The sequence below is a fragment of the Trachemys scripta genome, chromosome 7, assembly GCF_013100865.1.
Source record: "Trachemys scripta elegans isolate TJP31775 chromosome 7, CAS_Tse_1.0, whole genome shotgun sequence".
In the NCBI taxonomy this organism is placed as follows: Eukaryota; Metazoa; Chordata; order Testudines; family Emydidae; genus Trachemys; species Trachemys scripta.
Window position 1 is genome coordinate 57,571,447 of NC_048304.1, and position 12,934 is coordinate 57,584,380.

Consider the following 12,934-nt stretch of genomic DNA (forward strand, 5'->3'; position numbering starts at 1 on the left):
TAACAGCATGCCTCCATGCAATATGTATCAAAACTGGAGAAGTCCATGGACGTCTGGACCGCTTTAGAAAGATTCACTTTATGATTAACGTTTGCCCTCTCTGGACAAATACATGGGGAACAAAGGCTGGAGGGGCAAACACACATGATATACAAATAAAGGTTCAAGGGAGATCATTCCGAGTTTGATATCAGGTGTCTTTTGCTGAACAATGACTAATCTAGTTTACCAAGCGGAACTGAGAGAGGCTATTAGCTTGCATGCTCTGTTCCACCACACAATATATAAAGTGTGGATTCTGAAATACCAGTAAACTCCCTGCTAGAACCCAGAATAATTGCTACACTCTGTAATGGAGCCTCTGGGAGCAACAACTATTTTCCTGGCAATGTGCATCTCTTGCCTTCTTTTCCTTTCAGCATGGAAAAAGATGTCTGGAAGTGGGAAGCTGCCGCCTGGCCCTGTTGCTTTTCCCATCATAGGAAATGCACTGCAGCTGAATACGAAGAACTTGCCCCAATCAGTGCGTGAGGTAAAAGTATTTGTTTCTCATCTAGTGTTTGGTTGTCAGGGCCGGTGCTAGGTTTTTTGCTGCCCCAAGCAAAAAATTTTTTGGCTGCCCCCCCACCCCAGCCCTGGGCTCTCCCCCTCCCAACTGCACCCTCCTGCTGCCCCAGCCCTGGGTCACTGGTAACTCGCTCCCAGGGCGGGTCATTCAGCAGGAATTCTGGATGTGCACAGAACAAACAGGATTGGTTCCCATATGGTTACAGAACTGCAGTAAAGTGGAACAATTTTCAGCTTGTGTGACTGGAGGATATCTGGATGCACATTATAAGACTGTCCTACATAAATGAGGAAAAGTTGAGGTGCCTTTATTATTCTTTTGTTCCATTCTTTGTGTCTATGGGGAATGCACTATCACGGTCTTTCTTTGAAACAAATAAAACTAAAACTTAAAGGAAAAGAAAAAAGCAATGGCTGTTGAAAATAGCAACTCCAGTCCTAATAACCACTGGGAAGCATTTCTTGCTCAATTTATTCTATATTTTCTACAGCAAGTTACAGTGGATCAGTATATTTGATTTGGGGGAAATGAAGTAACAGCTGCGCAAATTGAGCTTGAGCACTCCTGAATTTTGAGGGTGTTCAAATCTGGAAGGCAGGTGCTAGATTCCCTTTCTGAATATTAGCTATATCTGGAGAGGAAAAGTCAATTTCTGCTTCCATGGCTCAAAAGTGGAAATCCTCCTAAGTGCCTGGTACTGTATCTAAAGCTGCCCAGGTCTAGAGCCTCCCCTCCCTTACTTTTCATTTTAAATTCTAGTGGGATCCACATACCTCCCTTGTTAGGCTTCAGATAGAGAGGTGCACCGTCCATTTAGCCCCCCCAATTCCTTCTTTGGGGGAGATACCAGGGCTGGGGTGGCAGGGGGTATGGGCGGGGGAGAGCCCAGGGCTGGGGCAGTAGGAGGGTGCAGGTGGGGGCCAAAGCTGGTGTAGCAGGGGGTGTGGGCGGGAGGGGCGGCAAAAAACCTAGAGCTGGCTCTGTTCCTACCATTCACAGCAAGCTGCAGATTTCAGTTCCATACTCCTTTCCCACACCCCTTCCTGTTGCTAGTGGCCAAGGGAATGCTGGGAAATGTAGTTCTTTCCCTGCTCCAGGGCTGCCTCTATAGGCAGGGAGCTAACCAAGGAACTACAGCTCCCAGGGGCCCCTGTTGCTTCTTAGCTCCCATGCTAGATTCTTGCGCCCCTTGCAAATCTGCCACCCCAAGCAACTGCTTGCTTTGCTGGTGCCTAGAGCCGGCCCTGTTGGTTGTCGTTGGAGGTTAAGCAGAGCATAGCTCAAGCAGAACTCTGTGAAATGTCTGGCGTTTACACAGTGACAATCCCATGTCACTCAACTCCTCATAGTTCAGTCTTCATTCTCCCCCCCTCCGCAAAAATAATCAATCTTGAATGCTAGATATAAACTGTTCATGTTAACGTATGACTTTTAATATAGGTGTCTTAGTCAGTCACAGGTAATCCAGAATATACCTGCCCAGCTTCACTGCAAGCTGTATAGACAATCACACTGTAGGGGGAGTGGTCTAGTGGGGTCTGTCGAGAAATGGCAGCCAGACCTGGTTTTTATTCCTACCTCTGCAACAGACTCTGGCTCCATCTACAGTTGGAGCTTGGGGTCTGATTCCCAGCGCACATGGGCAGACTTATGCCATCAAACTAGTGTTCTAAAAATAGTAATAGCTGCAGAAGCGTGGGCTAGCCACTCTAAGCATAAACCTACTTGTACCCCTGGGGTATGTACTCGGGGCAGCTAGCCCATGCCACTCTCTCTGCTACTGTGGCTATGCCACTGTTCTTAGTGGGCTAGCTCAATGAGAGATGGCATAAGTAGGTCTGCTCGAATTGGGAATCAAACCCATAGCCCCAAGTGCAGATGTAGCCCATGGGTGCATCCAAGTAAGTCACCTAAGCGCTCAATTTCCCCATCTGTAAAATTGCTGTAATGATATTTGCCTGCTTCACAAGGGGATGGTAAGGTGTCAACTGCAGGTCAGCTATGAAAAAATGGCTTTGTTCTGCCCATGCTATTGTTTCACTATAATTATCATCTCAAATACCATCATCTCACATGCGAATGGCAATCCACAGCCTGGGATCTGACTGCCAAGTTGGTTTCTTTCCTTCTTGCTCACCATCGCAAATAATAAAAGTTAAACAGGAGAAACTCTGCCCCCAGTTACATCTGTTCAACCTCATTCTCATTGAATCCTACCATAAAGAGTTACAGATATGTAACCCCATTGTGGTTGATTTGCACAGGTGTAATGGATTAGAAATTAGGCAGTAAGTCTATCTGTAATGTAAAAGGGGGAACAGAATCTCACTCCACTCTCTCTCTGGCTCTGCAGGGCTGACAGGAATAAGGAAAAACTGTCTTGTCATTATAAAGTCAGCAGATGTTGCTATGAATAAATGGAGGCAGGAGTTCTGTGGCGTTAGAAGTGTCATTTGTACACAGTCATTTTTCAGAGTAGAACTGAATTGTCATTAGTTAAATAGTGCAAATTGCTGGAGCTCACAAATGAAAGGACCTGCATTAATTCCAACTGCTAGCAGGATGAGATAATTATATAACACAGATAGAATGATCCTTCTTTCACACTCACTCTATCTCTCTAGGAAAAACACAGTGTTAACAGAACATTAAGATTAGAAACTGAAGCAAATGTCAGGCAATTCCCAAATCAGAATAGTAAACTCTGACTAGTATTATCTTAGCCGCATATGAGCTCTTTCATTAATTTGTAATTTGATCTGATCACATTCTTATTCTTAATTAAGTGGATTTATGTTAAAACGTGCTGGTTTTGTGTGTTAACTTTGACAGCTCAGTGCAAAGTACGGCCCAATTTTCACAATATATTTGGGCTCAGAGCGGGTTGTGGTGCTGTATGGACATGAAGTTGTGAAGGAAGCGCTGATTGATCAAGGGGACGAGTTCAGTGACAGAGGACGTATGCCAGTATTTGAAAGGTTGCCTGACAAAAAAGGTAAATTTCCAGTAACATCAGCATATAGAGCTGATGTTCTCTATATGTGGAGAACACAACTGAGACGACACAAGGGGAAGCAGCTGGAGTTTCATTTAGAACAGTAGCAAAGATTGGTTCCATTCCCTGTGACTCCACTAGCTCCCTGACATGAATGGGTGGTAACATCTCACTACAGGTGAGTGAGAGGCAGTGACTAGGCCATCGCATAACAGAAGGGCCAGAATACAGCCAGGAGACCAGAGCTGGACAGGCCAAGAGGGTCATGAATTCCTATCCCCTTCTTCCCAAGCTCAGTGGTGTAACAAGGCCCCAGAGGTCCCTGGTCCAAGAATACATTAGATAGCCCCTTTTTCAAATCACAGGCCATAGCCCCCAACCTTCCTCCCTTCCCCACAACATCCCAGCCTACAACTCACCTCATCACCCCCAAAATCCACTATTTCCCTCCACACATCTCACATCTCACCTCACTTGCCCTCAATCCCTCACCCTGCAGATCACTGATGCTTCCCACTCACCCTATAACACTTCAACAACTGGCCCTCCAGCCCTTCACCTACTGCCCCTGAGACCTTCCTGGCCACTCACTGGTGACCCAGCAGTTCAGCGCTCCACTGCCATCCCAGGTTAGGGCTGCTACTCCCAATCCTGGCTGCCCAGTGGTGCCCATCTCCCAACCCACACTCACATGGCCTGAGTCCAACTGGAGTGATGAGTGGGGTTGTGACTTGGCGCACAGGGTTGCATCACCACTCAGGTTTCGGTTGACTACTCCTCTGTCATGACAAAGGGCAGCCAGTCCAAACCTGAGTACCCAGTCGCAATGCCACTCAGAGATGGCCCGGCTGCTCCTCTGGCCGACGCCATGCTCCAGGTGACGTGCTGGAGCACTGCTCCATCTGGTTGAGCCCCCATAAACTTCTGGGCATTGGCAACTGCACCACTTGTGCCATTGTAGCCATGCCACTGCCTGGCCTCACTAGACTAGGTATGTCCCAGGAGGGGTGGAGGATTATTTTTATTATTGTTTCACTTTGTTGCCTGAGCTTTAGATTATGTATTAATTATATAGATTTCTTAAGAATTCCCAGTTATCACTTTGAGGGTTGCCAGGTTCTTGCCCCCAAGATCAGGCCCAGAATTATAAAAATTATTATACAGTTGGGAACCCTGATGTGCACAGTTGCAACACTCACACTATAGAAACTCTTTTATATTTACAAATATTGTTTATTAATACATTTAGTCCTGTCACAAACATCCCAACTCAGTAAAGTAGATAGAGATACTACGGAATGTACATCTGCAGATCCATATACTCACACCATCCCTTGCAGAATAACCTGAAATGCTAGCCATCATCTTTCTCATCACTATCACCTCCCTCATCATCACCAGTGACCATCATTCTGGCACCTCCCAAGGGCTACATCTCTCTCTCCTACCGCCTCTAGGCTGGGATGCCACTTTTATAATATGTTACGCTGATGCCGCTGGAAACTTTAGCTCCACTGCTCAGACCTCTGCCACTTGAGCTAATGGAGTAACCATTAACAGTAGTAGGTTGTCATCTTTATTTGTGGACCAGCACTAGGAGCTGAGTGGTGCTGGTGTATGTCCAGTGATGACAGTATCTTTGGAGACTTTAGCCGCTAAACACTAAGCCCTGGTCTACACTATGAATTTAGGTCGAATTTAGCAGCGTTAGATCGATTTAACCCTGCACTCGTCCATACGATTACGCCCTTTTTTTCGACTTAAAGGGCTCTTAAAATCGATTTCTGTACTCCTCCCCAACGAGGGGATTAGTGCTGAAATCGACATCGCCGTGTCGAATTCAGGGTAGTGTGGATGCAATTTGACAGTATTGGCCTCCAGGAGCTATCCCAGAGTGCACCATTGTGACCGCTCAAGACAGCACTTTCAACTCAGATGCACTAATTAGGTACACAGGAAAAGCCCCGGGAACTTTTTAATTTCATTTCCTGTTTGACCAGTGTAGCGAGCTCATCTGATCGCTGTATGGGGAGATGAATCATTGCTATCAGAACTCTGTTCCAAAAGACGCAATGCCAATATATATGCTAAAATCTCCAAGGGCAAATGTGAGGTGTTTATTTACAATGCTCACAACTGCAGTGTTGATCTGAGCGGACTCCCGCTTGCAGAACTATGGCGTATGCATGGGCAATCCAGGAAAAAGGGCGCGAAAGGATTGTCTGCCATTGCTTTCATGGCAGGAGGGGGGGAAAAGGGGGGTGACTGATGACATGTACCCCAAACTACCCACGACTACCTTTTCCATTATCTCATTTATTTTTAATTAATGAAGAAAGAATGCATGGTTTCAAAACAATAGTTGCTTTATTTCGAAGGGGGGAGGGTGGTTGACTTACAGGGAATTAAAATCAACAAAGGGGGCGAGTTTGCATCAAGGAGAAACTGGTTTTCAAAGGGTATGTCTACACTACGAAATTAGTTCGAATTTATAGAAGCCGGTTTTATAGAAATCGGTTGTATACAGCCGATTGTGTGTGTCCCCACATAAAATGCTCTAAGTGCTCTAGTCGGTGGACCGCGTCCACAGTACCGAGGCTAGTGTCGACTTCCGGAGCACTGCACTATGGGTAGCTATCCCACAGCTATCCCACAGTTCCCGCAGTCTCCGCCGTCCATTGGAATTCTGGGTTGAGATCCCAATGCCCGGATGATGCAAAACTGTGTCACGGGAGGTTCTGGGTACATGTCGTCAGGTCCCTCCCCCTCCGTCACAGCAACGGCAGACAATAGATTCGCGCCTTTTTACCTGGGTTACCTGTGCAGACAACATACCACGGCAAGCATGGAGCCCGCTCAGCTCAGCTGAGCTCACCATCACCATATGTCCTCTGGGTGCCGGCAGACGTGGGACTGCATTGCTACACAGCAGCAGCTGCTAACTGCCTTTTGGCGGTAGACAGTGTAGCATGACTAATAGCAGTGGGGCTGGCAGCCGTAGGGCTGCATTGCACCACCCCTTGCCCTTTGGTAGAAGATGGTATATTACGACTGGTATCCGTCGTCGTCGTACTGCAGTGGCTGTCAATCATGGGCACCTGGGCAGACATGCTACTGTCTCGATGATGATGGTTATCAGTTGTAGTATACTATTTTCTGCCAATTGCCCAGTATTGTCTGCTAAGCACCCAGAAGAGGCCGAGGGCGATCTGGGTTCTGGCAGACGTGGGGCTGGAAGAAGTGGGGCTGCATTGCTACACAGCAGCAGCCCTTTAGCTTTTGGTAGAAGATGGTATATTACGACTGGTATCCATCGTCATCGTACTGCAGAGGCTATCAGTCATGCTGCACCATCGGCTGCCAGCTTAAGATGTAAAAAATAGATTTGTTCTGTATTCATTTGCTTCCCCTCCCTCCATGAAATCAACGGCCTGCTAAACCCAGGGTTTTCAGTTTAATCTTTGTGGGGACCATTCTGTGTGACAGTTGTTTGTGTTTCTCCCTGATGCACAGCCACCTTTCTTGATTTTAATTCCCTGTACCTGTACGCCAGGTCGTCACTCGGCCCTCCCTCCCTCCCTCCTTCTCCTGGTCCATCAGATACTAGTTTCGTGCCTTTTTTCAGACCAGGCGCCATACCTAGCACGGGGATCATGGAGCCTGCTCAGATCACCGTGGCAATTATGACCACTATGAACACCACGCGCATTGTCCTGGAGTATATGCAGAGCCAGGACATGCCAAGGCGAAACCCGGACCAGCCGAGGAGGCAATTGTAGCGCGGCGAAGAGAGTGATGAGGAAATTGACATGGACATAGACCTCTCACAAGGCACAAGCCCCAGCAATGTGGAAATCATGGTGTCACTGGGGCAGGTTCATGGCATGGAACGCCGATTCTGGGCCCGGGAAACAAGCACAGACTGGTGGGACCGCATCGTGCTGCAGGTGTGGGACGATTCCCAGTGGCTGCGAAACTTTCGCATGCGTAAGGGCACTTTCATGGAACTTTGTGACTTGCTTTCCCCTGCCCTGAAGCGCCAGAATACCAAGATGAGAGCAGCCCTCACAGTTGAGAAGCGAGTGGTGATAGCCCTGTGGAAGCTTGCAACGCCAGACAGCTACCGGTCAGTCGGGAATCAATTTGCAGTGGGCAAATCTACTGTGGGGGCTGCTGTGATCCAAGTTGACAGGGCAATGAAAGACCTGGTGATATCAAGGGTAGTGACTCTGGGCAACGTGCAGGCAATAGTGGATGGTTTTGCTGAAATGGGATTCCCAAACTGTGGTGGGGCCATAGACGGAACCCATATCCCTATCTTGGCACCGGAGCACCAAGCCACCGAGTACATAAACCGCAAGGGGTACTTTTCAATGGTGCTGCAAGCCCTGGTGGATCACAAGGGACGTTTCACCAACATCAACGTGGGATGGCCGGGAAACGTACATGATGCTCGCGTCTTCAGGCACTCTGGTCTGTTTCGAAAGCTGGAGGAAGGGACTTTCTTCCTAGACCAGAAAGTAACCGTTGGGGATGTTGAAATGCCTATCGTGATCCTTGGGGACCCAGCCTACCCCTTAATGCCATGGCTCATGAAGCCGTACACAGGCAGCCTGGACAGGAGTCAGGACCTGTTCAACTACAGGCTGAGCAAGTGCCGAATGGTGGTGGAATGTGCATTTGGACGTTTAAAAGCGCGCTGGCGCAGCTTACTGACTCGCTCAGACCTCAGCGAAAAGAATATCCCCATTGTTATTGCTGCTTGCCGTGCGCTCCACAATATCTGTGAGAGTAAGGGGGAGACATTTATGGCGGTTAGAGGAGCACAGCAGGGCGCGGTGCGCATCATAGAAGCTTTGAAAGCGAGTTTTGTGACTGGCCAGGTTACGGTGTGAAACTTCTGTTTGTTTCTCCTTGATGAACCCTCCGCCCCCCCCGACCCGGTTCACTCTACTTCCCTGTAAACCAACCACCCCCACCCTCCCCTCCCCACTTCGAGCACCGCTTGCAGAGGCAATAAAGTCATTGTTATTTCACATTCATGCATTCTTTATTAATTCCTCACACAAGTAGGGGGATAATTGTCAAGGTAGCCTGGGATGGGTGGGGGAGGAGGGATGGAAAAGGACACACTGCATTTTAAAACTTTAACTCTTATTGAAGGCCAGCCTTCTGATGCTTAGGCAATTGTCTGGGGTGGAGTGACTGGGTGGCCGGAGGCCCCCCCACCGTGTTCTTGGGCGTCTGGGTGAGGAGGCTATGGAACTTGGGGAGGAGGGCTGTTGGTTACACAGGGGCTGTAGCGGCAGTGTCTGCTCCTGCTGCCTTTCCTGCAGCTCAACCATACGCTGGAGCATATCAGTTTGATGCTCCAGCAGACGAAGCATTGACTCTTGCCTTCTGTCTGCAAGCTGACGCCACCTATCATCTTCAGCCTGCCACTTGCTCTTTTCATCCCGCCATTCAGCCCGCCACCTCTCCTCTCATTCATATTGTGCTTTTCTCATGCCTGACATTGACTGCCTCCACGTATTCTGCTGTGCTCTATCAGCATGGGAGGACATCTGGAGCTCCGTGAACATATCGCCCCGCGTCCTCCGTTTTCTCTTTCTAATGTTCACTAGCCTCTGCGAAGGAGAAACATTTGCAGCTGGTGGAGGAGAAGGGAGAGGTGGTTAAAAAAAGACACATTTTAGAGAACAATGGGTACACTCTTTCGTTACAAGGTTGCATTTTTCCTCTGCCTGCCAGTTTGGTATGAGAGATCACTCACGCAGTGCCAGGCAACAGATTTCGGCTTGCAGGCAGCCATGGTAAGCCACAGTCTTTTGGCTTTTTTAACCTTCTTAACATGTGGGAATGGTTTCAAACAGCAGTGCATTTCCCATATCAAGGATGAATTGGGTTGGCCATTTAAAATGGGTTTTCAATGTAAAAGGAGGGGCTGCGGTTTCCGGGTTAACATGCAGCACAAACCCAAGTAAACCACCCACCCACACACACACACACGATTCTCTGGGATGATCACTTCACCCCTCCCCCCACCGCGTGGTTAACAGCGGGGAACATTTCTGTTCAGAAGAGCAGGAACGGGCACCTCTGAATGTCCCCTTAATAAAATCACCCCATTTCAACCAGGTGAATGATATCACCCCATTTCAACCAGGTGAATGATATCACTCTCCTGAGGATAACAAAGAGAGATAAGGAATGGATGTTGTCTGCATGCCAGGAAACACCGGGACCATACACTGCCATGCTTTGTTATGCAATGATTCCAGACTACGTGCTACTGGCCTGGTGTGATAAAGTGTCCTACCATGGCGGACGGGATAAGGCAGCCCTCCCCAGAAACCTTTTGCAAAGGCTTTGGGAGTACATGAAGGAGAGCTTTCTGGAGATGTCCCTGGAGGATTTCCGCTCCATCCCCATACACGTTAACAGAAGTTTCCAGTAGCTGTACTGGCCGCGATTGCCAGGGCAAATTAATCATTAATCATTAAACACGCTTGCTTTTAAACCATGTGTAATATTTACAAAGGTACACTCACCAGAGGTCTCCTGTGTGCCCTCAGGGTCTTGGGTGAGTTCGGGGGTTACTGGTTCCAGGTCCAGGGTGACAAACATATCCTGTCTGTTGGGGAAACCAGTTTCTCCGCTTCCTTGCTGCTGTGAGCTACCTACATTACCTCCATCCTCATCTTCCTCGTTCCCCGAACCCTCTTCCCTGTGTGTTTCTCCATTGATGGAGTCATAGCACATGGTTGGGGTAGTGGTGGCTGCACCCCCTAGAATGGCATGCAGCTCCGCGTAGAAGCGGCAAGTTTGCGGCTCTGCCCCGGACCTTCTGTTTGCTTCTCTGGCTTTGTGGTAGGCTTGCCGTAGCTCCTTAATTTTCACGCGGCACTGCTGTGTGTCCCTGTTATGTCCTCGGTCCTTCATGGCCTTGGAGACCTTTTCTAATACTTTGCCATTTCTTTTACTGCTACGGAGTTCAGCTAGCACTGCTTCATCTCCCCATATGGCGAGCAGATCCCGTACCTCCTGTTCGGTCCATGCTGGAGATCTTTTGCGATCCTGGGACTCCATCACGGTTACCTGTGCTGATGAGCTCTGCGTGGTCCCCTGTGCTCTCCACGCTGAGCAAACAGGAAATGAAATTCAAATGTTCGCGGGTCTTTTCCTGTCTACCTGGTCAGTGCATCTGAGTTGAGAGTGCTGTCCAGAGCGGTCACAATGAAGCACTGTGGGATAGCTCCCTGAGGCCAATAACGTCGAATTCCGTCCACACTACCCCAATTCCGACCCGCAAAGGCCGATTTTATCGCTAATCCCCTCGTCGAAGGTGGTGTAAAGAAACCGGTTTAAAGGACCCTTTAAGTCGAAAGAAAGGGCTTCGTCGTGTGGACGTGTCCAGGCTTAATTCGATTTAACGCTGCTAAAGTCGACCTAAACCTGTAGTGTAGACCAGGCCAAAGTCTCTGTGATGCACAGTGCGCCTTGCTGTGCTCTTCTAATCGCCCTGGTGTCTGTCCGCTCAAAATCGGACACCAGGCGATTTGCATCAACCTCCCACCTCGCCATAAACGTCTCCCTGTTACTCTCACAGATATTATGTAGCACACAGCAAGCAGCAATAACAATGCAAGTGCTAGTTGCACTGAGGTCTGATCAACAGTGGCAGCGAGCTTGTAAACATCCAAAGGCACATTGCACCACCATTCTGCACTTGCTAAGACTATAGTTCAACTGCTCCTTACTACTGTCCAGGGTTCATGAGCTATGGGAGCACGGGGTAGGCTGGGGTAGGTGCGACCGCACAGTGCTGCTGGCTGGGAGAGCAGCCAGGTCGCTGGAGATCAGGATGGCAGAGTTGCAGCGGAAGTGGCGGAGCGAGCAAAACAACATTGCATTGCTGCTCCGAGGACCGCTAAAAGTCATACATATGACAATGGCTTTCAGTCATACTGCACAATCTGCTGCTGGATTGCAGGAGCTCGGAATGGCAGAGTTGCAGCGGAAGTGGCGGAGCGAGCAAACCACCATTGCTGTTCCAATGGCTACAAGTCCTACTGATGAATACGGCTGCAAGACTTCTTCTCCAGCGACAAAGGAGAGGAATATGATGCGCCTAAAATCTAAACAGGCCCGCACATGTCCCAGAGTCACTACCCTTTAGACTTGCCTGCAACAGCAGTGATGACGGAGAGTTGAGCGGGCTCCCGCTTGCAGTGCTATGGCGTCTGCGCGGTTCACACAGGAAAAAAGCCGCGAAAGGATTGGCTGCCATTGTTTTCACAGAGGGAGGGAGGGTTGACTGACGACATTTACCCAAAACCACCCGCGACAAATTTTTGGCCCCATCAGGCATTGGGAGCTCAACCCAGAATTCCAATGGGCAGTGGGGACTGCGGGAACTGTGGGATAGCTATCCACAGTGCACCACTCCGAAAGTCGACGCTAGCCACGGTACTGTGGATGCACTCCGCCAACTTAATGGTCTTAATTGTCTTAAGTGGGGACACACACAATCAACTGTATAAAATTGCTTCCTAAAAAATTGACTTCTATAAATTCGACCTAATTTCCTAGTGTAGACATACCTTAAATCTCCACTGACAATGTGTGAAATGCAATTTTTCAAGGGCTTATAATTTAGTGACATTTGGGTAGATTTTCATGGGAATGGCATAGTCACACCTTGACACAAAGGTCAGCCCCTAGCCAAATTTCAAATCCCAGCTCCCAAATGGGAGTGCTAGAGTTTCTCAAAGAAAAGGTCCCAGCATTTTTTAACGTGGGTAGAACAACATATTTTCCCTTAACTTTGTTCATGGAAATGGCTGAACACTTTGGCTGAAATATTCAAAAAACGTTCAACCTGAGGCACACAGACAGAAAATTTTTAGCCTAAATGGTTAAAATTTGGCAAACTAATGTGTTTCCCAGTTTACTTCTTATTTTTAGTTTGTGCCAGTACATATACTTTGCTCTAATTACTGTGACTGGAAGAATCCTCATTACTGTGATGGGCCACGCTCTGTTAGAGAACAAACTACAGATATTGGACATGTTAATTGTGACAGGGTACTGGCTAAAAAACTCTGAGCCAGGCCTCTGTCATACCCACTCCAATCAAGAACGGGGAATTGGAACGGGCTGAGTAAGCCCAGGCCTGAGTGGCAAACGGGGAACAGCTGCCGGCCTCGTTAGCTAGGGGCGACATAAAGGCTGGCAGGAAGGAAGCCAAGGGGAGAAGAAAAGGGGAGGAGCCAGAGAATAGAGGGAGTGGGAGCTCATCGCTGCTGGCTGCAAGACTGAAGCTGTTTGTAGCTACAAGGTGGTGGGAAAGTAAACTGTAAATAAAGAGC

General features: G+C 48.5%; 1 protein-coding gene across 1 annotated transcript in view; it reads left to right on the forward strand.

Moving 5' to 3' along the window:
* Positions 1–220: 220 nt before the first annotated feature.
* LOC117880362 (cytochrome P450 2H2-like) overlaps positions 221–12,934 on the forward strand; it is a 28,247-nt gene continuing 15,533 nt past the window's right edge. Inside the window, exons 1-2 of the mRNA XM_034776466.1 lie at positions 221–532; positions 3,401–3,563. Coding sequence (XP_034632357.1) covers positions 353–532; positions 3,401–3,563 — 343 coding nt within the window. The 5' untranslated portion in view covers positions 221–352. The remainder of the gene's footprint in view (positions 533–3,400; positions 3,564–12,934) is intronic.